This window comes from Mauremys reevesii, linkage group 15 (assembly GCF_016161935.1).
Source record: "Mauremys reevesii isolate NIE-2019 linkage group 15, ASM1616193v1, whole genome shotgun sequence".
Lineage (NCBI taxonomy): Eukaryota > Metazoa > Chordata > Testudines > Geoemydidae > Mauremys > Mauremys reevesii.
In genome coordinates this window covers 14,663,378-14,689,156 of record NC_052637.1, presented here as the reverse complement: position 1 = coordinate 14,689,156, position 25,779 = coordinate 14,663,378, and the positions used below count along the sequence as shown (strand labels likewise).

Here is a 25,779-nt window from a genome sequence, read left to right as displayed (position 1 = left end):
CTGGTCATTTGTCCAATCTTCCACTTCTTGTAAGCTTCTTTTTTGCATTTAAGATCAGTAAGGATTTCACTGTTAAGCCAAGCTGGTCACCTGCCACATTTACTATTATTTCTACACATCGGGATGGTTTTTTCCTGCAACCTCAATAAGGATTCTTTAAAATACAGCCAGCTCTTCTGGACTCCTTTCCCCGTCATGTTATTTTCCCAGGGGATCCTGCCTATCAGCTCCCTGAGGGAGTCAAAGTCTGCTTTTCTGAAATCCAGGGTCCGTATTCTGCTGCTCTCCTTTTTTCCTTGTGTCAGGATCCTGAACTCGACCATGTCATTGTCACTGCCTCCCAGGTTCCCATCCACTTTTGCTTCCCCTACTAACTCTTCTCTGTTTGAGAGCAGCAGGTCAAGAAGAGCTCTGCCCCAGGTGGTACCTCCAGCACTTGGCCAGCTTCGCACGTTTCTAGGATTATTGAACTATTATGGAAAGTTCATCTTACAGTTAGCCACTCTGCTAAAACCACTTCATGAACTCCTTGGGCAGAACAAGGCCTGGAAGTGGACTGAAGCCTGTGATGTTGCATTTAACAAAGCTAAGAATGCATTGCTAAATTCTGAAGTTCTGACGCACTTTGATCCATCCTTACCCATACAGTTCGCCTGTGATGCATCCCCTTATGGTGTGGGAGCAGTTGTGTCACACATTTTGTCTTTGGGAGAAGAGAGACCTATTGCTTTTGCTTCACGCACTCTAAGCAAAGCAGAAACTAACTGCCCAAATTGAACGTGAGGCATTGGGAATCATTTTCAGAATTCGGAAGTTTCCTCAGTACCTGTTCAGATGGAAGTTTACTCCTCTCACAGACCATCGACCTCTGACTTCAATTTTTGGACCCCACACAGGCATTCCCCCATTAGCTGCCAGTCATATGCAAAGTTGGGCATGGTTGCTTTCCGCACACACATATGAAATCAAATATCGGAAATCCACTCTGCATGGCAATGCAGATGGTCTCTCAAGACTGCCTTTGCCAGTCAAACATCAAGATATTGCCCAGAAGGAAATATTTTACTTTGAACGGGTAGAGAATACACCCATCACTGCTCCTCAGGTAAAGAAGGCAACTTGAGTTGACCCAGTATTGTCCCAAGTTATGGACCTGGTGATGCATGGAACATCCCGATGAACCTCTCCAGTCTCACCCGACTTTGTTACCTACATGTCCAGGAGGACAGAGTTATCGATCCAATCTGGTTGTTTGTTGTGGAGGAGACGTGTCATTATCCCACCACCGAGATCACAGATGTTAGAACAGCTACATTCCAGTCACTGTGGAATAATGCGCATGAAGAACATTGCACAAAGCTATTTTTGGTGGCCTGGATTGAACAGTGCTATTGAAGAGAAGGCAAGAGCTTGTATTTCATGTCAGGGTGTGAGGAATGCACCCCAGTGGGCACCCCTACACCCATGGGACTAGCCTGAAAACCCATGGAAACTTATTCACATTGACATCGCTGGCCCACTTGAAGGAAGCATGTTCTTGGTGGTGGTAGATGCCCATTCTAAATGGCCAGAAGTCTCTGTAATTCAGTCCACTACTGCAGAGAGTATTATCCAAAAACTACGTGGACTCTTTAGTCGTTTCGGTCTGCCAGAACAACTTGTGAGTGACAACGTGTTAGCCAAATGGGCTCGTTTCCCCCTGGAGCTTAGCCAATCACCCAAAGGAGGCACGGAAGACAAGAAGACGGATACCAGATCCTTTATTGTCAGTCAGCTGAGCGGGTGCTCCCCTCGACTCATGCCAGAGGGAGAGACACATCTTACAAGCACAGAACAGGTCCTTTTATACCCAGTAACAAAACTTAGCATGCTTAAATTCTGCTAGCCTATGCATTGTCTAAATTCCTTTCTAGGGGTAATCAGGATGCATCGGTTCGACTCCCCTTCCTCTAAATTCCTTTCTAGAGGTCAGGATGCATCTGTCCGACTCACTTCCCCTCCCCTAGATATCCTGTATACGTGTATGCGAAAAGCAGCTACGTGCATGGGGAGCAGCTGGGATGATAAGCAAATGGTTAAGCTAAGCAAATATTTGACCTTTGGTCCAACAGGATTCTCCCCCCTTAAAAGCATTTTGAGAGCCCTATGGCCCCCAATCTTCAGTTTTCACCGGCTGGTATAGCGCCGTCATTTGTTGGTATACAACTTGATTAGCCATTCGTCGGATTAATGCAACTAAACAGGGAGCAAAGCAAGCTAGGGTTAATAGGGTTGTAATAAAGAGTACAAAGAAAAGGAAGCCTTCTCGGAGCCATCCCAATTGCGGTAACCAGGACGTAAGCCAGTCCATATTCCACCCTCCCCACGTTTGAACTGGGACATGGGCTAACTTTCTCGTTTCCTTTGTCAGCTGTCTCACCACTTTTCCATTATCATCAATTTGTAAACAGCAATTAGACTCATTCAACTTCCCACAGATGACTCCTTCTTCTGCTAGTAAATAATCAAGGACTATATGGTGCTGATAGATCGCACTTCTCATTTGGGTGGACTGATCGGCCAAAAGATCGAGAGCCATGGCTGTTTGGTTGGTTAATATTTCCAAGACAGCCTGTAGTCTAATTATCCGATTTAGGTTATAAATGGGTTCCCTGGCCCCTGATATTAATTCATTTGGATTCCAAGTGGCCGGTCCATAATGTTGTATAATTCTTTCAGGGGGCCATTCTTGAGCCCCCCATGTTTGGGAGCTTCCAGCGGCCAATGTGGAGTCCATGGACCGCCTCTCCCTAATTAAATCATCATATACTTTAATTCCCAACTTATTTCCCTGTATTTGGGGTAATAGAAAGAACAAGGGCCTTATATATCCAACGTAGCATACTCCTGACCAAATTGGAGGCAATCTTCGATAAGCATATTGCCCACAAATCCAGAAATGGCCTTCCAGGGCCCAAGTTCCCTTTGCAAAGGGGCCATCCCAGGTTTCGGAGCCCAACGGTTGTTCATAATATAAGTAATTACCTGGCCCTAGAGGACCCCCCATAATTGCGGACGGTGAACTGTCAGAATCGCAGTAATCACATTTCCATGCCCCAGCTCCTGCCTTCCAAACACAATTACAGCCCTGTTCCGGCCTATCGGTACTAGACCAAAACTCTCTAAAGAGGGTATGAGTTCCATTAAGGTGTTGCCATACCCATCGGTAGATCTGTGTCGGGTGGTCCCCGAACAACTGTACGCGAGGCAGTGGGGTAAACCCTGGAGACAGAGTCCATTCACATTTACTTTCTCCTACCTGCACTCCCTCCCGTCTCGTCCGATTAAGGCAAAAAATACCCATTCCAGAAGAATAGAGTAGCCAGGGACTACCCTCCTCAGTCCAAACTTTTGTCCCATTATGGACTATACTTAAATTACTAACCCACCATTTGGGGTGCCCAGGGCCACTCATTCAAATCCTCTGGACCTCCACACACCCAACAGTTACTGAGATTAAAGGAATTTGCTACTTTCTCTCCCAGTTGTAAAAACCTATTTTCCCAACCATAATAGTGATGGGAGTACATAAGCAGGAATATCAACAACAGTTTCATCATCTCTTTTTAAACAGTCCCTTTAGTCCATCCAGCTGCTGATATTCCCAAGTGGAGTCTTCACCTGTGCCACCCCGGGCTTCCGGAGCCAGGGCGGACAGAGGGCTGGTGTCTTCCTCCGTTGACTCGATCTCCAGGTTAGGGTTCAGGAACCGTTTTACCCGCGTGTGGTGCGTCCACTTGTCGCTCCCGAGAATTTTAACTGCAGCTTGGCTAATGAGCAAAACAGTGTGTGGGCCGTCCCACCTTGGTGTAAGGGGGTCGCGCTTCCACTTCTTGACAAGGACTTGGTCACCGATCCGGAACAGATGCATGGGCTGGTCCAAGGGAAGGGCCTGAAAAGGCGCCACGTATCGATGCAACTGTAACAGAACAGATTGCAGCCCGGAAACCTGTTTCCATAGAGAGTCATTTCCCATCTCCCAGTTTACATCCTCCCGGAACCCCGGGATAAGTATTCGGGGAGGAAACCCAAAGGGTACGTCTACACTACGGGACTATTCCGAATTTGCATAAACCGGTTTTGTAAAACAGATTTTATAAAATCGAGTGCGCGCGGCCACACTAAGCACATTAATTCGGTGGTGTGCATCCGCGGTCCGAGGCTAGCGTCGATTTCTGGAGCGTTGCACCGTGGGTAGCTATTCCCTAGCTATCCCATAGTTCCCGCAGCCTCCCCCGCCCCTTGCAATTTCCGGGTTGAGATCCCAGTGCCTGATGGGGCAAAAATCATTGTCGCGGGTGGTTCTGGGTAAATGTCGTCAGTCACTCCTTCCTCCGGGAAAGCAACGGCAGATAAGCATTTCGCGGCTTTTTTCCCTGGATTGCCCTGGCAGATGCCATAGCATGGCAATCATGGAGCCTGTTTTGCCTTTTGTGACTGTCACCGTATGTGTGCTAGATGCCGCTGACAGAGGCGATTCAGCAGCGCTACACAGTAGCATGCTTTTGCTTTTGCATGACAGCAGAGATGGTTACCAACCATACTGTACCATCTACCAATCCATAAATTGGTAAAAAGATGATCATGGTTACCAGTCCTTTTGCACTGTGCCATTTGTTGCTGTCATAAGTGCCCCTGGCTGCTCTTAGCCAGGGGCGCAAAAGCCAAAATTGGGAATGACTCCCTGAGTCAATCTCTCCTTTATGGTATCAAAAAACAGAATCAGTCCTGCCTAGAATATGGGCAAGTGTACTAGAGAACCACTGTATCATAGAACCAGAGAGCACAGCTGCTCTGTGTCAGATCCTGCATAAATTATGAGCTGTATGCTATTCACAGGGGGTGCTCCTGCAACAACCCCACCTGTTGATTCCGTTCTTCCCACAGCCTTCCTGGGCTACCATAGCAGTGTCCCCCCACTTGTGTGATGAAGTAATAAAGAATGCAGGAATAAGACACAGTGACTTGTTAGTGATAAATGAGTGGAAGGCAGCCTCCAGCTGCTATGATAGTCCAGACAGGACATTAAGGAGTGTGGAGGAGAGGAGCCCAGCATCCCTCTGCTAGTCCAGGGGCAACTGAATCTTTTCTTTACACATGAAGGGTGGGGGCTGATGAAGCTCAGCCCCCTGTTGCTATGATGAAGACGGTTATCAACCATACTGCACCATCTACCATGAAAAATTAGGTGCACATGACATTGGGGGACCTGACAGATGCTAGTCGGCATGGTTACCAGTCCTTTTGCACTGCACCACGTGCCCAAAATCTCATGATGATGAGGACGGATACCAGTCATATTGCACCATCAGCCACCCATAGCAGGGGAGGTGGGAGCAAGGATGTTGGTGTTGACTGCTGCAGCATTGCGTCCATCTGCAGCATTCAGTAAAGATAGGGTGACATGTTAAATAGTCACGAGAGGATTTTTTCCCTTTTACTTCTGGGGTGGGTGGGGGGGGTGTACATTGCCGAGCTATGCCCTGAACCACCATGGACACTGTTTGTTTGACCCTAGAGGCACTTGGAGCTCAGCCAAGAATGCAAATGCTTTTCGGAGACTGCAGGAACTGTGGGATAGCTTGAGTCCTCCAGTCCATGAGCATCCATTTGATTCTTTGGCTTTCCGTTACGCTTGTCACGCTGCAGTGCGCTGAGTCCCTGCTATGGCATCTGTCTAGAGAATTTTTAAAAATGATTCTGAATTTCATCTTCTATAACGGAGCGCTGATAGAACGGATTTGCCTGCCCTTACTGCGATCACATCCGCATGGTCCATGCTGGAGCTCTTTTTTTATTTTGATTTCGGACTGCATCGCCACCCATGCTGATCGGAGCTCCACGCTGGGCAAACAGGAAATATTCAAAAGTTCACGGGGCTTTTCCTGTCTACCTGACCACTGCATCCGAGTTCAGATTGCGGTCCAGAGCGGTCAGTGGTGCACTGTGGGATAGCTCCCGGAGGCCAATACCGTCGATTTGTGGCCACACTAACCCTAATCCGATATGGCAATTCCGATACTAGCGCTATTCCTCTCGTTAGGGAGGAGTACAGAAACCGGTTTAAAGAGCCCTTTATATCGATATAAAGGGCCTCTTGGTGTGGACGGGTGCAGCATTAAATCGGTTTTATGCTCCTAAAACCGGTTTAAACGCGTAGTGTAGACCAGGCCAAAGACCAGTTCAAAGGGTGAAAGTTTAAGACCCTTACGCGAGGCCCTTCGAATGCAAGTAAGGGCAAGTGGTAGAGCATCAAGCCACTTTAACTAGATTCTGTACATATTTTAGTAGGAGTATCCTTGAGAGTTCTATTCATCCTTTCTACCTGACCCGAACTTTGCGGTCTCCAGGGTGTATGCAATTTCCATTGTATACCGAGGGCCTGGGACACCTGTTGGACCACTTTTGAGGTAAAGTGGCTTCCCTGATCAGACTCGATTACCTCGGGGAGATGGAAACGAGGAAGTATTTCGTGTAACAGGGCCTTGGTGACAGCCCGGGCCTGACAATGCCGGGTGGAGTAACACTCTATCCATCCAGTAAGCTGGTCAACAAATACGAGTAGGTATTTATAGCCCCTGCAAGGGGGCATTTCGGCAAAGTCAACTTGCCACCTTTGAAAAGGGAAAATGGCCCATGGTCAGCTTCCCATTGGGGCAGGAGGGCCACACCCCTTTTGGTTTGTTCGTTGACAAAAGGAATAATTATTAACAATTCTCTGAGCTTCCATGTGCATACCCAGCCCCTTAAGGGATCGGGTGGCCAAATCAACCATTGCTCCCGACCCCAGATGTCCCTCTTTATGTAAGAGCCGGAGGATTTCCTGGAGCACTGGTCTGGGGACAAAAATCTCTCCCCCAGGCAATCTCCACCATCCAGAGGAAACCTGCCGGGCCCCTGCAGCCTGCGCGTAGCATACTTCCTCAGTTGTGTATTGGGGAGGAGGGGTTTTAACTTTGGCATCTTGAACCGCGAGAAGCCATGAGGCCCCTTCTCGGGCGGCCTCCTTCACAGCCTGATCAGCCAGTTGATTATACCTATGCTGTTCGGCCTCAGGGGCCATTCCGTGGGCACGCACATGTATCACGGTGACCTGGAGAGGAAGCATCAGGGCCTTGAGCAGTGTTTTAATGAGGCTCCCATGTGCAATCCTTTGACCTGAGGCTGTAATGAATCCTCTCTCTCTCTCTCTCCACAGGGTCCCGTGAGCATGTACCACCATGTAGGCATAACAACTGTCAGTATATAGGTTAAGAGTTTTCCCGGTTCCCAACCGGAGAGCCTCAATAAGAGCCACTAACTCCGCTGCTTGAGCGGACAGATTGGGGCTGAGTTTAAATTTGTGTACCCCTTTATCCTTAATCACTACTGCCGCTCCAGTAAACCACTTGCCATCTACCACATAACTAGACCCGTCAACATATCCTTCAACATCGGGATTGGGCCAGGGTAAGTTTGAGAGGTCAGGGCGGGGTTTGGTTTCCTGTTGCAAAACTTCAATACAGTCATGAATGGGGCTGGTCTCATGGGAACCCCGAGGATCAGGCTGTAGGGTAGCTGGGTTGAGGGAACTAACTGTCTTAAAGGTTAGATTGGGGGCTAGCAAGAGCCCCACTTCATATCTAGTATGTCGACTGGGATTTAGATGCTTTTCCCCAGCACCTGTTCCCAGTATTTGAGGCACCCCGTGGGGGACCACAACTTCAGTATCTCCACCCAGGGTTAACTTTTCAGCTTCCTGAACAAGGAGGGCGGTTGCTGCAACGGCCCGTAAACAGGCAGGCCACCCTTTGGCGACAGGGTCCAACACCTTTGAATAGTATCCAATGGGCCGCCAGGTCGGTCCTGACCTTTGGCACAGGACTCCAGCTGCCACCCCTCCTCTCTCATGAACGTACAGGGTTAATGGCCTCCAGGGATTTGGGAGGACTAGAGCAGGAGGCTGAACCAAGGCTCTTTTGAGCTCTTGAAATGCTTTTTCCATTTCTTTGGTCCATATCCAATGGAGCAGACCTTCCTTAGTTAGGGATTTATACAATGGTCTGGCTTTTCCCCCGTAGTCAGGGATCCAAAGTCAACAAAAGCCAGTCAGTCCCAGAAAGGCCCTTAATTCTCGGGGGTTCCGGGGCTGAGGGCTATCAAGTATAACCTGGATTCTTTCTTTACCCAAGCTGCGACTCCCCTGGTAGAGGTGATATCCAAGGAAAGTGACCTGCTGCTTAACCAATTGAGCTTTTTCCTTTGAAACTTTATACCCTTGTGCCCCAAGGTAATTAAGGAGCTCTTTATAGTTTGCTCCTTACAGGCTGCCTCTGTCTCAGTACTTAAGAGCAGATCATCACAATACTGGACTATGTTTCATGCAGGTTGGCTAGCCAGGAATGGGGCGAGGTCCCTTTTTAGCTGGCTGCCAAAAATCTCGGGTGCACAGGTAAGTCCTTGTGGGACAACGGTCCAAAGATATTGGGCCTTGTAGTGGGTATCTGGATCCTCCCATTCAAAGGCAAACAGCTTTTGAGACTCTGAATCAAGGGGAATGGAGAAGAAGGCATCTTTTAAATCTATAACCGAGAACCAACTGTGGTTCTTAGGAACTTGGCCTAGGATAGTATGAGGATTCGGGACAATTGGGTAGGGTGCTTCTATTAACTTGTTAATTTGTCTCAGGTCCTGGACCAATCGATACTGTCCATTAGGCTTAGGCACTCCCATTATCGGAGTATTGTATGGGGATGTGCCTTCCCTGAGCCATCCGTACTGCATAAACTTTTGCATCAGTGGTTTCAACCCGATCCGAGTGGTTAACTTAAGGGGGTATTGTCGAATTCGGACCGGGCTGCTTCCCTCCTTAAGGGAAATATGCACTGGTGTAGCATTCCGAGCTCGGGCGACGCCTCCCTCCTCTGCCCAGACCTCAAGGTTAACCCTCAGCAGCTGGCTTCCATCACTCCCCTTGCATTCCGGGGAGAGATTTCTAGCACTTATAAGGGCCATCTGGTAATTAGAGTTTTGCTGTTTAGGAAGCCTAACTTCCATGTTCCCCTTGTCAAACGAGATTTCCGCCTGCAATTTAGTAAGCATGTCTCGTCCAAGCAGTGCTATGGGGCAGGAGGGGCTGTAAACAAACTTATGGGAGATCTGACGATCCCTGACTTTTACTAGGAGAGGAAGACTTTTTTCTAACGCTGTATTTTGTCCCTCAATTCCTTGGACTATGGCACGTCCCCGAGCTCTACCTCGGGGAGCCTTATTAAGGGGAAGCAAGCTAAGGGTGGCCTCAGTATCAATCAGGGCTTCAGTGGGGCGGCCCTCCACTTTAATTTTTACCGTGGGATCCAGGCTGGCGGCTTGTGCCGCCAGGAGGGGCCGCTGGGTCCCCCGGCCCCCCTATGGAGAAGATCCCTGCCCCGATAGTCCCGTACTGCTGTAGAGGATGGGGAGGGGTGGGGTTCTAGCTTTATGTTCCTTTCCCATGGCCTGTCGCTGGGGGCATTCATTTTTCCAGTGTCCCTCTTCCTTACAGATAGTGCATTGGTTCCGACTCAGGCGAGGGCCCCGTCCCTTCCCCGGTGGCCCTGGCCGTCCCTTAACTTTGCCCCCCCCCTTCTTCATTTCCTTCCCTCAGGGCCATGGCTAAAACACGAGCCCCTTTCTTCCGTTCCTCATCGTCCCTTCGATCATAAACCTTCATGGCAATTTCCAAAAGTTCCTCTATGCCTGATGCCCCCTCCAACTTTTGCAACTTTTTCCTAATATTCTCATAGGACTGCCCAATAAAGAGGGGGATTAGTACCCGTTTCCCATTGGTGTCCTCAGGATCTGTATATCTTTTACAAGTATTACAAAGCCGCTCGTAAAAAGCGGCTGGATTTTCATTCTTTTCCTGTCTTATATTATATAGCTTGGCCCAATTTGGGGTTTTTCTAATACAGCGTTTCATCCCCTGTACTATGGCTGTGGCATATTGGCTATGATGAGCCTGGCCTTCGGCATTATGCGCCCAGTCAGGAGGGCTCTCGGGCAACCACGCAGCCACCTCGCCCGGGTTTACTCCTGTTTCAACTAGCCACTCGCGGGCCCTTGAGAGGACTAAACGCCTTTCTTCCGCGGTTAATAGGGTATTAAGAGCTACCCTCATGTCGCCCCAAGTAGGGTTATGGGCCGTAATTAAGGTTTCAAACACTGCTGTTAGTGGGGCGGGATCTTCCGAAAACAGGGGGTTCTGTTGTTTCCAATTATATAAATCACTAGTAGTAAAGGGGACATATATCATAGTGAGCTCACCACCGGGGGCTACAGTCTCCCTTAAGGGCATTTGGAGTATCGAGTTACCCTTGCCTGAGGGGCTCCTAAAAAGGGTGAACTTTGTATCCCCAGGATTATAGTTAGATGTCATGTTCCACTGCGTTCCGGAGTCCTGAGATGTCGAGGGGCCAGTTTTGCTCCTAGTGCGGTCAGACACCGGGGAGCTCTGAGAGGTCAGAGGGGGCTCCCGCTTGGAGGCGTCCTGGTCACTTGATTCATCCCTTAAATTTTCAGCTGAAGCATTATCCTCAGGGGGAGGGGGGCCGTCAATCGAGGCTGCCAGGACCGGGAGGCCAGGATACAAAGGGGGAGGAGGCATAGGATTAGGAGCAGAAGGAATCACAGCCAGCAGACAAGATTTCTTAACAGGGGGACCGGGCTTTTTAAACAGGGGCACGGGCCATTAGGGTTTTAATAGTTCATGATTTACACTTTTGCAACCATGGGGGAGGGTTGGCCATGAGGTCCTGCCAAATATCTATATAGGAATATTGGTCCCAATGTCCATCCCGGGTTACAATACTACGTACAGCTCGTACAATTTCTGGTTTGAGTGTCCCCCTTTCGGGCCATTCCACCCCGAATGTTGTCCATTCAAGAGTACAGAATTTTACAAGGTTGTCTTTACATAATACAATTCCATAATCAGCCTGGCGTCTAAATGCCTTCCAATTATCCAACATACATCCCAAGGGGGTTCCAGAAAAAGTGCTTTGAGAGGATCCCATTAGGCTTTGACCCACTATATCGAGGGAGGGGAAGAAGAGGAGGAGTATCATTCATTCAGGTATCCACTGGGTCACGAGGTTCGGCTGACCCCCCTTGCAATCAAGATATCCTGGTCATCGGGTTTCCCCTCGCAGGAGTCTTGGGGTGGCTGGAGTCAGCTTAAGTCCCAGACCTGGTCAGCGGCATTCACTACTCACACACACACAGGTTTCCTAATTGCTTGCTTGAGCGATTATAATTTTGGTCTCCAACAAAATATTAATAGGAAGAACAAAATTACTACTAGCAAGAACAGGAGCAATCCCTGGGGTTGTTCCAAGTCCCAGTAATTGTCCAAAACGGCCCACGAGCTAGTGGAGTTAGTCATTGGCCATTAACTGTTTCATTCCTTAACAAAGAACACAATGCATTTGATACAACAACAGGACATACACACAATATATCACAATATACCGTTCCGTGCACGTACCGCCTAGAGGGTTCCCATTGTCCAACCTACACTGCAGGGGCGTACCTGTAAGGTATTATATCTCAAACCCGACAGGTAAACGCACTTACCACCTGGAGTGGCCGCGTCCGGCAGTTGGATTCCCCTCTGATTTGACCGTCCTGCTTCCGTGTCCTTCGGAGTTCTCTGCAGAGAGGGCGCAGCCATCCCGGCTGATTGTGGCGACCCGGAGCCCGAGCAAACCAACAGCCCGAGGTGGCCACTCCCCAGAGTCATCCTCGGCCGCTGGTCAGCGCCCTCTACAGGGAGAGAAGTCCCGGCGGAGTCGCCATTTGTTAGCCAAACGGGCTCATTTCCCCCTGGAGCTTACCCAATCACCCCAAGGAGGCACGGAAGACAAGAAGACGGATACCAGATCCTTTATTGTCAGTCAGCTGAGCGGGTGCTCCCCTCAACTCATGCCAGAGGGAGAGGCACATCTTACAAGCACAGAACAGGTCCTTTTATACCCAGTAACAAACAACTTAGCGTGCTTAAATTCTGCTAGCCTATGCATTGTCTAAATGCCTTTCTAGGGGTAATCAGGATGCATCTGTCCGACTCACTCCCCCTCCCCTAGATATCCTGTATACGTGTATGCGGAAAGCAGCTACGTGCATGGGGAGCAGCTGGGATGATAAGCAAATGGTTAAGCTAAGCAAATATTTGACCTTTGGTCCAACAAACGGACCGCAATTCATCTCTCAGGAGTTTCAAAATTTTATGAAGGCAAATGTGATATATACCATCACTTCAGCACCATATCATCCATCCACCAATGGATTAGTTCAGTGGTCCTCAATGCGGTGCCCGTGGGCGCCATGGCATCTTAATGCTCCCACGTCCTGGCCCTCGGGAGAGCACCCGCCCGCATTTCGGCAGGGATGCCTCTCGCTGACGCCACTTGCCGTTGACAAGTGATGTCAGCGAGAGGCGTTGCCCCCGAATTTCGGCGGGGATGCCTCTCGATGATGACACTTGAGAGGCGTCGCCGCCGAAATACTGCCGAAATTCGGCGGGTGCTCCACTGCCACAGTGGTCCTTCGGCTGGCGCCTGCCAGCCAAAAAGGTTGGGGACCACTGGATTAGCTGAAAGATTTGTGCAGACAATGAAACAAGCTTTGAAATCGGTAGGGGGACAATTATCCATTCAAAAGCATCTGGACACCTTCTTACTATTCTCCAGAAACACATCTCATGCTACAACCAAGGCATCCCTGGCCTTTCTAATGATGGGACGACAGCTGCGCATTTGCTTTGATCTGCTGAAAACTTCTGAACCCCAACAAACTGTGCAACGTCAGCAGTAGGATCAAGTCATCAGGAATGCACCCAGAGAAAAAGACCAAACCTTTAGCCCGGGACAGCCAGTTTTGGCTTGGAATTATACCTCTGGAGCTAAATGGGTCCCTGCCACTGTCATCATCACTCAAACAGGGCTTTTTTCCTACACAGTCCAGACTGCAGAGGATCACACCTGGCAGCAACATGTTGATCAGCTGCTGCCAGGTCATACCAGTCCTCAGGACACATCTTCAGTTGAGTTGCCTGACCTCACCACTTCCGTCGAGACACCGAATCAAGAGTCACCTGTTCCTGACTTTTCTCCCTCCATTACTGCCGGCGGCAGAGATACCCCCCTGTCCAGAATGAACTGATACCACATCCTCACCCATTCACCCTATGAACCCTGAGCCCATTGTCAGGCCTGCGCCCAAGACACTTTCGAGTGCAACAACACCAGAAGTCTGCCATAATCCACGTAGAGACAGAAGGTCTCCTCATTGGCTGGATCTTTAGCTAGGGTGAACTCGCAGTTATGGGGCAAAATAATCCCCAGGGTTTAGCCAGGAATGGAGGCAGTCTACTCTCTTTCTCTAGTTTAGTGTTTGTTTTAGTTAGGGGCTGTTCTCATTAAGGGGGGAGGAATATGTTGTGTATTTGGTTGTGGTAATAGAACCTTGTTGTTGCTATGGCAGTGTGTGGCAATAAATGGCGCTCTTAAGGGTTACAGCTATCTGTGTCTCCAGTGATTTCTTCCTATAACTGTTGCCCCCAAGGATACAACAGCCTCCCTCTCCTGTTTTAAGGTTTCTTGTGTGTTAAGGTTCTGGATTCTAAGACATAAAGTTGTGTTACACTGCAACCTTCCAGCAGGAGTATTTATGTCTGTGTCTAACTGCTCTCTCTCTCTGTGTGACCACAATTCTCAGTGAGGGTGGGGGAGGGAATTCTCCTTTGTTCTCAGTGAGAGCTGCTGGGTGCTGAGTATTTATGAAAGTCTGGCTAATTAAGTCCTTTTTCCTAAACAGCAGAAGAGAGCCCTGGATATGGTCTGAGCATTGCTACATAGAATATATCTGAAAATACCTGCAATAAAAGGTTGAGGCCCAAAATTGGCTGAAACAAATTCTTACCTAGGAGCATCTTAATTTTTAGAATAAAAGGTTGTGATTTTATGTATTATCTACCAAATAACTTGGTTAATACTGAATGAATATTTCACTGTAATAGTAAGAAAGTTGTATCTGTAAAGCACTATTCACCTGAGGTGTCAGTGCTGCACTGATGGTTAGTCTATGATATGCCCAGTATTACCTAATTGTTATGTTCACAGCACACACACACACACACAGTTGAAACCACACACAAACACTCATCCCAAAAGGCTGCAATGTAGCACTGCTTTATTTCTGTAACCCTTCTGCCAGGCCGAAACAATAGCAGCAAGGGCCGGGTTCAATACATATGGGTCCCTTCCCTACAATGTAATGCAAAACCAGCTCGAGCCCCCACCCAGTGACCTGGGAAAATCTTACACACACCCCTGGGCGCCTCAAGGAGGCAATACTTCCCCTCTCGCAAGCACAGACTCTTGGTGAAGCAGAAAAGATTTAATTACATGAGGTAAACAACAAGCATTAAATTGGGAAAATACCTCAGCTAGAGTTCATAGATCAAACCGTGAGCAAAGACCCACCCAAGGAAATTGGGCCGTGTCCTTCTCTCTGGTCTCTTGAGTCCAGCAACCCCCCAAATCACCCACAGTCCCAAAAGTCCCACAATCCAAAAGTCTCTGTCCCGGGTCAGGCAGCCCCAGAGTTCGAGAGTCTACCTGCAGAGGTCCCCCTCCCCAGCCTCAGTAGAAAGGGGCCCCAAACCACGTAAGGTGCCAACTGCCCTGCCTCTTCATGGGGTTCTGCTTCCACTAGTCGTCCCCGCAACTGCTCAGCTCCGCTCACTCCGTGGGCTGCTCCACCCATCACACAGCTGCTCCGCTCTACCAGCTGCTCTGGTCCACCAGCTGTCCTGTGAGCCGCTCCAGCCGTCCTCAGAAACCGCTCGCTCCACTCTGCCAGCTGCTCTGCTTCACAGTATAGCTTCAGGCTCCCCCACTGGTTAGCATAGTACTCAGTGCTCTTAGCTCAGCGATTCCAGCTCTTAGTGATTTCAGCTCACAGTAGGGGAGCCCAGTGCCAGTGCACTACTGGTCCAAAGTGAGTTCAGCTCAGTAACCTGTATCTAGATTCTTAAGGGAATCAAAAATTAACTCTGACATTCCACAGTGGAGAGAGGCATAGGCAAAACTGGGGCCTCTGGCTCACACAAGGAGCCTACACCACCAAGTACAGATACCTGTCCCCAGCCTCTCTCAATTCACTGGGTTTTGGAACCCATGTCCCTTGTATAGCAAGTGCTAATTAGTTGATAATGAAACCCTTTATCATAAGACAGTTTTGTAGTTCCTCATTTACTTAATCAGGGTGACAACATTTTATTTCTCCTGCCCTAACAACAAAGAAATTGGGGATCCCACAGCTGTGAAAATAACCATCCCAGACTGCTGTGTGTTATGCTAAGTGGGGTGGGTGTGCTAATGCAAATACCTGGCATTCTTTCCACACTCCCCACAATTTACCATCAGATGTCAGGGTAGAGCTCATCCTGACTCTGCTTACATTTCTAAGAACCCAGAACTCTAACATGCCACAGCCAAATACAGAGAGAGACAAAGCAGGCTGCTCCCTAAGGCAGCGGGGCCGAACCAAACCCACCCTGCTCTAGGCTGGCTCTTTGCAGACTGAACACAGAGGACCCAGATACATGCTCCAAAAAGAGCCCTTTAGCCTGCAAGCAGGACCAGGAATCCCCTCAGGATTTCAAGTGTCAGCTTGTAATTTTTACACAGTTTTCAATATACACCACTAACCGCTTAGCAAAGGGCCCTCTAGTCAGCCATTTCCCCAAGGCCCAGGGAAGAGGACTCTGGAGGAATTTTTACTCTGAATCTATAGGCTCAAGTTTTGTTTTTATTAAAATCCTCCATTAACATATTTTGGGCCAGACTCTCCCGTGAAGCTGAACCCCAATCTGCAGCCTTGGGATCACTTAGAGCAACCTAGGGACTTCTTGAGCTTATGCCAGTGGGGGATAGGTGTAGCATAATGGAGCTGCACCCTACCTCCTCCCTATCCCTAACACACCCCCTCCCATTAATTAACCATGTTCAGTATCCAGGCTAAAGCTTGGGCTTCCATTGGTTTAATAGTAAAGCACAAAGCAGCCACATCTCCCTGTGTATTTCCCTGTGAGAGTCTTGTAAATAGTCACCACTGTCAGTGTCCTGCCTTCATTCTGCACATGTTTGCTCCCTAGTCAATGGCACTTTCTCTTGCAGAGCTGTTTTTCCCACGAGGCAATCCCTGGACGGTGGCTCTGGGGGTGATCCTGCCTCTCCTGGCTGTTCTCATGGCCCTGGCCAATTACTGCTTCTGGAGGCAGCACAGAGTGAAAGGTGATGTAATGAGAGGGGGTGAGGGGAACATGGTGAGAGACAGACAGATTTAAAAACCAAACCAAAAGTAAAGAGACAGGGATTAAGGGGCTTTGATTCAGTGTTCGGAGCAGTTTCAGGCAGTGGGAGCTGGGCTGAGGGTGAAGAGGGAGCTGAAGAAATTATGATCATGTTTGAACCAAGAATTGTCAAGTGGTTTCAGCCCTTCAGACTCACACATGCAATTGGGATCCTGGAGTGAGATCTGAACTGTTCCCTGAGGATCTGCATGGCTCAGTTTGAAACACCCATATGGGGCTCAGTGAGCTGGGCTGAGAGCACCAACATACGGAACTTGGCTGCTTGGAAGAAAAACAGAACGCAAAGTGGAAAAGAGGGGTTTGTTAGGGCCCAACTCTGGCCCCCCGTCTGTGCTTCTGAGTAGGAGCTGTGGATGGGCAAAGCAGCGGCTGTGCAAATGGAAAGGTTAGAACTTATCTACACTAAGGGTACGTCTAGACTACCCGATGTATCGGCGAGTAGCGATCGATTTCTCGGGGATCGATATATCGCGTCTCATCTAGACGCGATATATCGATCCCCGAAAGTGCTCCCGTCGACTCCGGAACTCCACCAGCATGAATGGCGGTAGCTGTTACTTCAGGACACAGGAGCCACGGACGTCGATCCCATGCCGTGAGGACAAGAGGTAAACCGATCTAAGATACTTCGACTTCGGCTACGCTATTCACATAGCTGAAGTTGAGTATCTTAGATCGATCCCCCCCGCTAGTGTAGACCAGCCCTCAGGCAGAGCAAATCTGAGTGTGCAAACCCCCAAGGCAGCTGTGAAAGTCCCACCCAGAAAGTTTTCTCACCAGAAGGGCTGTGAAAATTATGTAGAAATGTACCAGTGTTGGAAGAATTAGGAAGAGGAAATGTCTGTTACAATGATTTCCCAGTGGGGATGGAAGCGGGTAATTGAGAGAAGCAGAAAGGAGCTTTGTACTTGCAAAAGCTGGAACTGGATGCTGCACCTTTAGAACCATCACCTTCAGCACCCGGTGTGAACTGGTTTAGTTAGTAGCAGGGACGGCTCCAGGCACTAGCACGCCAAGTGCATGCCTGGGGCGGCAAGCCATGAGGGATGCTCTGCCGGTCACCACGAGGGCGGCAGGCAGGTTACCTTCGGCGGCATGCCTGCAGAGGGTCCGCTGGTCCCGCGGGCCTCCCGCAGGCAAGCCGCCGAAGGCAGCCTGCCTGCCGTGCTTGGGGCAGCAAAATACCTAGAGCCACCCCTGGTTAGTGGCTTTAGTTAACAGATACATTATGTGGGTTGAGTACACATTTAGGTGACAGGGATACACTTCTTTGAGTTATATGTAAAAGTCATGTATATGCCCAGAGAGAGAGAGAGAATTCTGCTGGGCTCATTTTGAAGCATTAAACACTCAGAACAATTAACTGTCATTGCCTTGTTCCTGGGGCCTTTCAGAAAATTCTCTGCACTAGCTGCCCTGGTGAGCTGTGGCTAGGATGCTGTAATAACACAAACACACTAAGGATTTGCACAGCTGGTCTGAGATGCTGCTCACACTCAGGGCCGGCTCTAGGTTTTTTGCTGCCCCAAGCAAAAAAAAATGTTGGCTGCCCCCTGTCTCAGCTCTGGGCTCCCCCTCGCACTCCCCTGCTGCCCCAGCCCTGGGCTTTCCCTACCACACACACCCGGCCGCTCCAGGCCTGGGCTCCCCTTCTTCCCCCCGACCAGTGCCCCCCACACACACCTCCTGCTGCCCCAGCCCTGGGCTCTCCCCCCCACACCTGCACCCTCCTTCCGCTGCAGCCCTGGGTCACTGGTAACTCGCTCCCAGGGCAGGTCATCCAGCAGGAATTTTGGATGTGCACAAAACAGATAGGATTGGTTCCCATATGGTTACAGAGCTGCAGTAAAGTGGAACAATTTTCAGATTGTATGATTGGAGGATATCTGGATGCATATTATAAGGCTGTCCTCCATAAATGAAGAAAAGTTGAGGTGCCTTTATTATTCTTTTGTTCCACTCTTTCTTTCTATGGGGAATTTGCCAATGCAATATCACTGTCTTTCCTTTAAACAAACAAACAAAAAAGCCAATGGCTATTGAAAATAGCAATTCCAGCCCTAATTACCACTGGGAAGCATTTCTTGCTCAATTTTATCCTACTTTTTCTACAGCAAGTTACAGTGGATCAGTATATTTGATTTGGGAGAAATGAAGTAACAGCTACCCAAACTGAGCTTGAGTGCTCCTGAATTTTGAGGTGTTCAAATCTGGAAGGCAGGTGCTGGGGGCAGGGGGCAGGGCCTGTGGCTCCGTGGGGGAGCACGGCAGCATGTATGCAGCAGCATGTCTGGCACTGCATGGAGCCAGACATGCTGGTCTGAGTAGCATGGTAAGGGGGCGGGGGGGTTGGAGAAGGGGTAGCAGGTTCCAGGGGGGGCAGTCAAGGGACAGGGATCAGGGGGGGTTGGATGGGGCGGAGGTTCAGGGGAGCAGTCAGGGGACAGGCAGTGGTTGGATAGGTAGGCATGGGAGTCCCAGGGGTTTGTCAAGGGACAGGTAGGGGTGGGGTCCTGGGGAAAGTTGGGGTGGTGTCAGGAGGGGCAGTTGGGGACAAGGAGAAGGAGGCTTAGATAGGGGGTGGGGTCCTGGGGGGCAGTTAGGGGCAGGGGTCCCAGGAGGGGGTGATCAGGGGACAGGGAGCGGGGGGGTGGATTGGTTGGGGTTTCTGTCGAAGGGACTGTATGGTGGCAGGGTGAGGCTACCCTCCCTCCCCATGTCCTGTTTTTTGAATGTTAAAATATGGTATCCCTACCATCCACAGTGCAACTCTCCACTCACAGCACGCTGCCGCATGAGGTCCCCCTCCTTCCTTTCCAGTTGGTAGTGGCCAATGGAATGCTGGGAAATATAGTTCTTTCCCTGCTCCAGGGCTGGCTCTATAGGCAGGGAGCTAACCAAGGAACTATGGCTCCCAGAGCCCCCTGTTGGTTCTCAGCTCCCATACTGGATCCCTGTGGGTTGCCGCCCCTGCAAATGGGCTGCCCCATGCAGGTGCTTGCTTTGCTCCTGCCTAGAGCCGCCCCTGCTCACACTGGGCACAAGATGATCTCGCTCAGGCTGTTCTCAGCAGTGACTGACAGACATGACGCTACCTCCATTTCCAGCAGCGTTGGTACCCCAGGGCTGACACATCAAGGGGACGAGCTCCGAGTAGGAAAGAGCTGATCTTAGAGGTGATGCCTGTAGGGGCCCATCCACACACCCCTCCTTGGCTCATGCTGACCTGAGCACCCAGCTAAAGAAAGGTCTCTCCACCCTGTTCTTAGCTGGGACCCTCCCCATCTACCCAGGCCCAGGGGGAGCTGTTCCCATGTATCACTAGGACCAGGGGACAGGCACCTGCCACAGGGTCAGGATTTGGCCTTGAATGTAGCCAATCAGACCCTGTCCCTTTCCCAGACCAGGTCAGTGCCCCTTTCCCATCGCTCACTTCCATCCTCCATCCCCACAGTCAGGAGCTGCGGGGGGGGGGGGGGCCGGGGGAGAAGCTGGGGCTGTTCAGGGGATGGGCCAGAGGGGAGCAGACAAGAAACTGGACAGACCAAAAAAAATAAAATAAAAAAATAAAAAAAAAGAGACCTTCTCCCCCTCAATAGCCAGATTAGACCGGATTGTGGCAGGGCCCAGGCAGGGGGGATGCTGGCTACAGGGATGTTGAGACAGATCTGTCTGTGTGTCCTGTTTGTCAGTCTGTCTGCCTCACTTTCACAGTTACAGCACAATTATGTTAATAGCAGGAACTACGCCTTAAACATGATGGTGAAATCTCACCTCTCACCCTTTTCTCCCTCTAGAAACTCTGCGATCGGATAAGGAGACCGAGAAAGGTCAGTGTTTGGGACCATCACATTAGTTGGCAGTAGAGTTATCCCCATAAACACAACAGGATGAAATCTGGCCAGCCATAATTAATCATTGGATCAATATGAACAATTTACTGAGGGTCCTGGGTGGTGGATGAAGCCCCCCTTTGGGGAAGCTAGCCCCAGCTCTGCCTCTTTCACCCATGCCCTCCTTCTGCAGCCAGATCCCTGAGACCCCCTGTCCCTCCCCCACACCTGGAGGAGCCCCAAGCATCCCCTCCCTCAGATGGAGGATCCCAGGCCTTCTGAAGCCCCGAGCCCTCCCCTCCCACGAGCCCGGAGCTGCCCTGGGTCAGCTGCAGCTGTGCTGTACTTCCCCTTCCCAGATTCCAAGCTGCCTGTGGAAAACCATCTCTCAGGTCCGGAAGACGCTTTTGCTATGCCCCACGCAGGTTCCAGGGTGGCCGAGGAGGCGGAATGTGCTACTCATCTTCCTGGGTTCCTCAGTAATCTCCAGTCCAGGGAAATTACTGATTAACCCAGGAAGCTGAATAGCACATACCACCTCCTCAGCCACCCGGAACCTGCATGGGGCCTAATAAATGAAAAACTTCCCCCCCAAACCCCACAAACAGAGGTCTGGTGGCTGCAGCAGTGGCAGGGGAGGCTGAGCCTCTCCTAGCCTATGATACCTACCGCCCATGCCAAGGGTCATGGCGGATTCTCCAGCACTGGCAGTTTTTAATCAAGATTGCGTGTTTTTCTAAATGATCTGCTGTAGGAATTATTGTGGGGAAACCCACTGGCTTGTGTTATGTAGGGGTCAGACTAGGTGATCACAATGGTCCCTTCTGTCCTTGGAATCTGTGAATTGATGAATCACCTCTTGCCCTTTTCTCTCTCTAGAGACCCTGCTGTCTGAATGGGAGGGAGAGAAAGGTCAGTATCTGTTATATTAGGTCTATCCTCATAAATACGACAGGGGGAAGTCTCACCTCTCCCGCTTTTCTCCCTCTAGAGGCTCTGCAATCTGAGATGGAGAGACAGAAAGGTCAGTGTCTGGGATCAGTGGGATCCGACTGATTTTAAATGTAACCTTAGTTCTGTATTTCCTAAGTTTATAACACTTGGTTTGGGGATAATTACAAGCTCCCTGTAATGTGCTTTACCCTTAAATTACAAGTATGTCCTCTCCACCTTAACCCTCACTAATCATAGAATTGTAGGACGGGAAGGAACCTTGAGAGGTCAATTAGGCCAGTCTCCTGCACTCATGGCAGGACTAAGTATTATCTAGACCAGAGGTGGGCAAACTTTTTGGCCTGAGGGCCACATTGGGGTGTGAAACTGTATGGAGGGCTGGGTAGGGAAGGCTGTGCCTCCCCAAACAGCCTGGCCCCCACACCCTAACCATCCCCTCCCACTTTCCACCCCCTGACCCATCCAACCCCCCCTGCTCCTTGTCTCCTTACCACCCCCTCCCAGGACCCTGTGCCCCAACCCCGATGCCACCCCTATCCAATCCCCCCTGCTCCCTGTCCCCTGACTGTCCCCCAGCCCCTATCCATCCCCCAGCTCCCAAACAGGCCCCCTGGGACTCCCCACCCTATCCAACCCCCCTGTTCCCCAACCTCTGACCACCCCATCCCAGAACCTCCACCTCATCCAACTGCTTCCTGTCCCCTGACTGCTCCCGGGACCCCCTACCCAACCCCCCCCCCTTACCATGCCGCTCAGAGCTGCAGAAGCTCACAGCCCCGCTGCCCATGCCATGGCATGGCTGCAGGGGTGGGGGACAGCAGGGGAGGGGCCAGGGGCTAGCATCCCTGGCTGGGAGCTCAAGGGTTGGGCAGGATGGTCCCACAGACTGGATGTGACCCACAGGCTATAGTTTGCCCACCTCTGATCTAGACCATCTCTGGAAGGTGTTCCTCTAACCTGCTCTCATGATGGAGATTCCACAACCTCCCTCAGCTTTTATCTCAGAATCACATTATGGTCCCAATCTACAAAGAGCCTTAGGCACTGTGACAAAGTTCCTCCTCTACCTTGGTGGCTCCTGCATTTATTAGCAGATTTGCTCACCTCAGTGATCTTCCCCACAGTCTGGGTCAACTTCTCCTGTGTCTGATCAGGAGTTGGGAGGCTTGTAGGGGTCCCTGTGGATTGCAGCTGTCTATAGTGCCTCCTGTAACAGCTGCATGACAGCTACAACTCCCTGGGCTACTTCCCCATGGCCACCTCCTCCAAACACCTTCTTTATGCTCACCACAGAACCTTCCTCCTGGTGTCTGATAACACTTGTACTCCTTAGTCCTCCAACAGCACACCCACACTCTAGTTCCATCCCACCTGACGGGGGTGAGCTTCTTTTTAAATGCAGGTGCCCTGATTAGCCTGCCTTGATTAGCTGCAGGTGTTCTAATCAGCCTGTCTGCCTTAATTGGTTCTAGCAGGTTCCTGATTACTCTACTGCAGCCCCTGCTCTGGTCACTCAGGAAACAGAAACCTCTGTCTCCAGTGGCCAGAAGACCTCCCTTCTGCTACTCTGCTGTAGAGGGTAGGAGGGAGGGGGCTGCTGCTACTGCTCCGGCTGCTCCCCTGGCTGGGCTAGACACCACCACCCACCCCCTTTCTCTGCTATCTGCTTGCTGGCTGGCTAGTAGATTTCCCCCCACCACCTCAATTGCTGCTGTTACTCCACCCACAGCCCCTTGGGGGGGGCTGCTGGCCTGCTCCCCGGAGGAGGGGAGTGAGGGACCCCAGCTCCAGCCCTTGTTGCTGAGGGCTCCACCACCACCATCTTCTGAGGGGGGTCCCTCCTGCCTGGCCACCAGACCACCGCCTGGAGCTGCTGGAGCTGCTGTGTTTGCTGCTGGGGAGCTGCTGGAGCCCCGAGGAGGGAGAGGAGGAGGAGAGAGCTGCCTGCTGCTGGAGGACCTCCTGGAGACTCTGCAGACCGCCGTGGAGGGGGCACTAAAGGACTGAGTATTTTTCAGACTGTGCTCTTGTGGTGGGGGTTTGGACTGTGTCTGTTGGGACGCCGGGGGTGTGGCGTGGAGCCTGCCCCCGGTCCATCCGTGTCCCCCTTCGCCCCCACCACCATCGTTGCCCCCTCCACCGCCCCCGCTGGCTGTTTTCCATCTACCTCGATCTCCTGCCTCTGGGACTGAGCTGCTCACCTGGCTTGCCGCGCCCACCTCCGCCATTTGGGCCTGCAACAGCAGCAGCCACCATTGACTTTTTTGCACAAGTGCCCGTGGGCGCACCCCCCACCCCCACCCCCTTGTCCTGGCCCCCTTTCCTTTGCCACATTTGTCTGCCCCACCCATTTCCTCTGTGGCCCTGACTGTCCTGCCCCAGCCCTGCGGCTAGCCCCGTGGTCCCTCTGCCCCGTTCCTAGCTCAACTTCCCCAGCCCTGTGATCCCCAGCCCTGCTTGGCCCCTCCCCTCGTGCGCCCATGCCCTCCCATGCACTTGTGCCCTTCCCCCATTTGAGTTTGCCCCTGTTCACTGCACCCCCCTATGCTGTTAGCCCCCCTGATCCCCTAGTGCAACTAGAGGAGCCGGAATTCCCCTCTGGGTCGGTGGCCTGCCACCCTCCCGCCCCTGGGTCCTTGCTTGTTCCCCTCGGTCCTTTAGCCTTCCCTTTCTGGCACCCTCCTCCCCTGCCTGCAGCCTAGCGGGGAGGGGCGGTCGCCTCCTTTCCCTCCCCTCCCCTCGCTGTTTGTCCCCCTCCCCGCTCTCGTTATGGCGGGGGACACGGCGGGGGAGACCCCTCGCGATGCTCCCACCGCCCCTCCTCCGGAAACCCCCATGTCCGTTCCCCGAGCCTCTACCTCGACCGCCGCTGCCGGTCTACCTGCCACTGCCCCCGCTGGGGCACCGGCACCGGCATGTATCGGGGAGACATCCGCTGCTGCCACGTCCTTCGCCCCTTCCGATTCGGAGGGGGCCCCCCCAGCCGGTCGGAAAGGTCGGGGTGGGAAGAAGGGTAAGGGCCCAGCTATAAAGACCAGGCCCTCCATGGCGGGGACTACCCCCGCTGCCGTGGTCCCGCTACTGGCCGCGGCATCCCTCCCCGCTGTTCCCTCTACCAGCTCCGCAGGTGTCCCTCCCCCGGCCCCCAGGGCATATGCCCAGGTGGCGGCGGCCCCCCCGCCTGCCGCTACTCCTCCGCCTGCCGCTTCCACTACCATCTTTAGCGGCCGGGGCCCCTTCCCCACCTTGACTAGGAAGCACGGCGTCCGTTGCCTCCTGGTGCCCGCCTCGCCCCACGTGGAGACCTACGTGCGGGCGTTGGCGAGGGTGGTGGGGCCCACGGCCATCGTGGCGGCCTCCAAAATGTACGGGAAGGTGGTCTTCTTCCTGGCGTCGGAGGCCGCCGCCCAGGAAGCGGTAGAGACGGGTCTGGCGGTGGGGGGCGTGTTTGTGCCCCTGGAGCCCTTGGAAGACCTGGGGGTCCGCTTGGTCCTGACCTCCGTCCCTCCCTTCCTGCCCAATGCCGCCCTGCTGCCCGCCCTTTCTGCCCTGGGGCGCCCTATCTCTGTCATCAGCCCTCTCCCGTTGGGCTGCAAGGACCCCGCCCTCCGTCACGTCCTCTCGTTCCGCCGGCAGGTGCAGCTTCAACTGCCGCCGGCGGCGCGTGACGGAGAGGCGCTCGAGGGGTCCTTTGTGGTCCCCTACCAGGGAGCCCGCTACCGGGTGCATTTTTCAACGGGGGAGGCCCGGTGCTACCTCTGCCGGGCGATGGGGCACGTCCGGAGGGACTGCCCCTTGGCCCGGCACGGAGGGGCGTCCGGGACCCCCGAGCCCCGGTATGGCGCCGGCCCCGTCACCGCCGGTGCCCCTAGCTGCCCAGCAACTGACGCTGCCCCTCCTCCTTCTCAGTCCACCGCTGTGGAAGAGGGTGCGGCGGAGATAACGCCGGGCGTGGGAGAGGGCCCGCCCCAGGGAGTCTCCTCCCTCATTCCTGTTGCCCCTCCGTTGCCTCCCCGAGTCCCTAAGCCGCTGCCCTTGCCCCCAGACCTGACCCCTGTTAGCCAGCCCCCGGATGATGCCATGGAGGGCTGGTCTCAGTGCAGGGAAGCGGGCAAGCGGAAGGCTCCGGTCCCATTACATCTTTCGGATTCGGAGGCCCCCCGGAAGAGCAGGAAGGGGGTCTCTGATGACGAGCCTTCCGCCTTGCCCCCCGACGATGCCCGTTTTGTGGTGCCAGCTGGGCGCGACGTGGCAGCACCGGACGGTGACGCTGCCCCTCCTCCAGGGTCCCTTCCTGAGGAAGCCCCCGAGGGAGCCCCCCTTGCCCGCTTGCCATCCGCAGCCTCCGCGAGGGCTGAGGTGGGCGCCGCTTCGGGTGTTGGCGGGGAGGGCCCCGGGGTGGCGGACGGCGATCTTCCCTCCATCTATGAGGAGATCGAGGCCCTGGGTCTGACCCCAGTTACGCAGGGGGCGGATGACCCTTTGCTAGCGGGCCTCGATCTGAGCAACCTCACCTCGGTCCCCCTGTCCCCGGGTTCCCTACCCCTGACTGATGCT

The 25,779-nt window shown here is 52.3% G+C and overlaps 1 protein-coding gene across 1 annotated transcript in view; it reads left to right on the top strand.

The window, feature by feature from the left end:
- Positions 1 to 25,779, top strand: part of LOC120383106 (butyrophilin subfamily 2 member A1-like) — a 69,750-nt gene that overhangs the window by 16,157 nt on the left and 27,814 nt on the right. The window contains exons 4-7 of the mRNA XM_039500732.1: positions 16,239 to 16,355; positions 20,233 to 20,265; positions 21,148 to 21,180; positions 21,260 to 21,292. Of these exons, the coding sequence (XP_039356666.1) occupies positions 16,239 to 16,355; positions 20,233 to 20,265; positions 21,148 to 21,180; positions 21,260 to 21,292 (216 nt within the window). The remainder of the gene's footprint in view (positions 1 to 16,238; positions 16,356 to 20,232; positions 20,266 to 21,147; positions 21,181 to 21,259; positions 21,293 to 25,779) is intronic.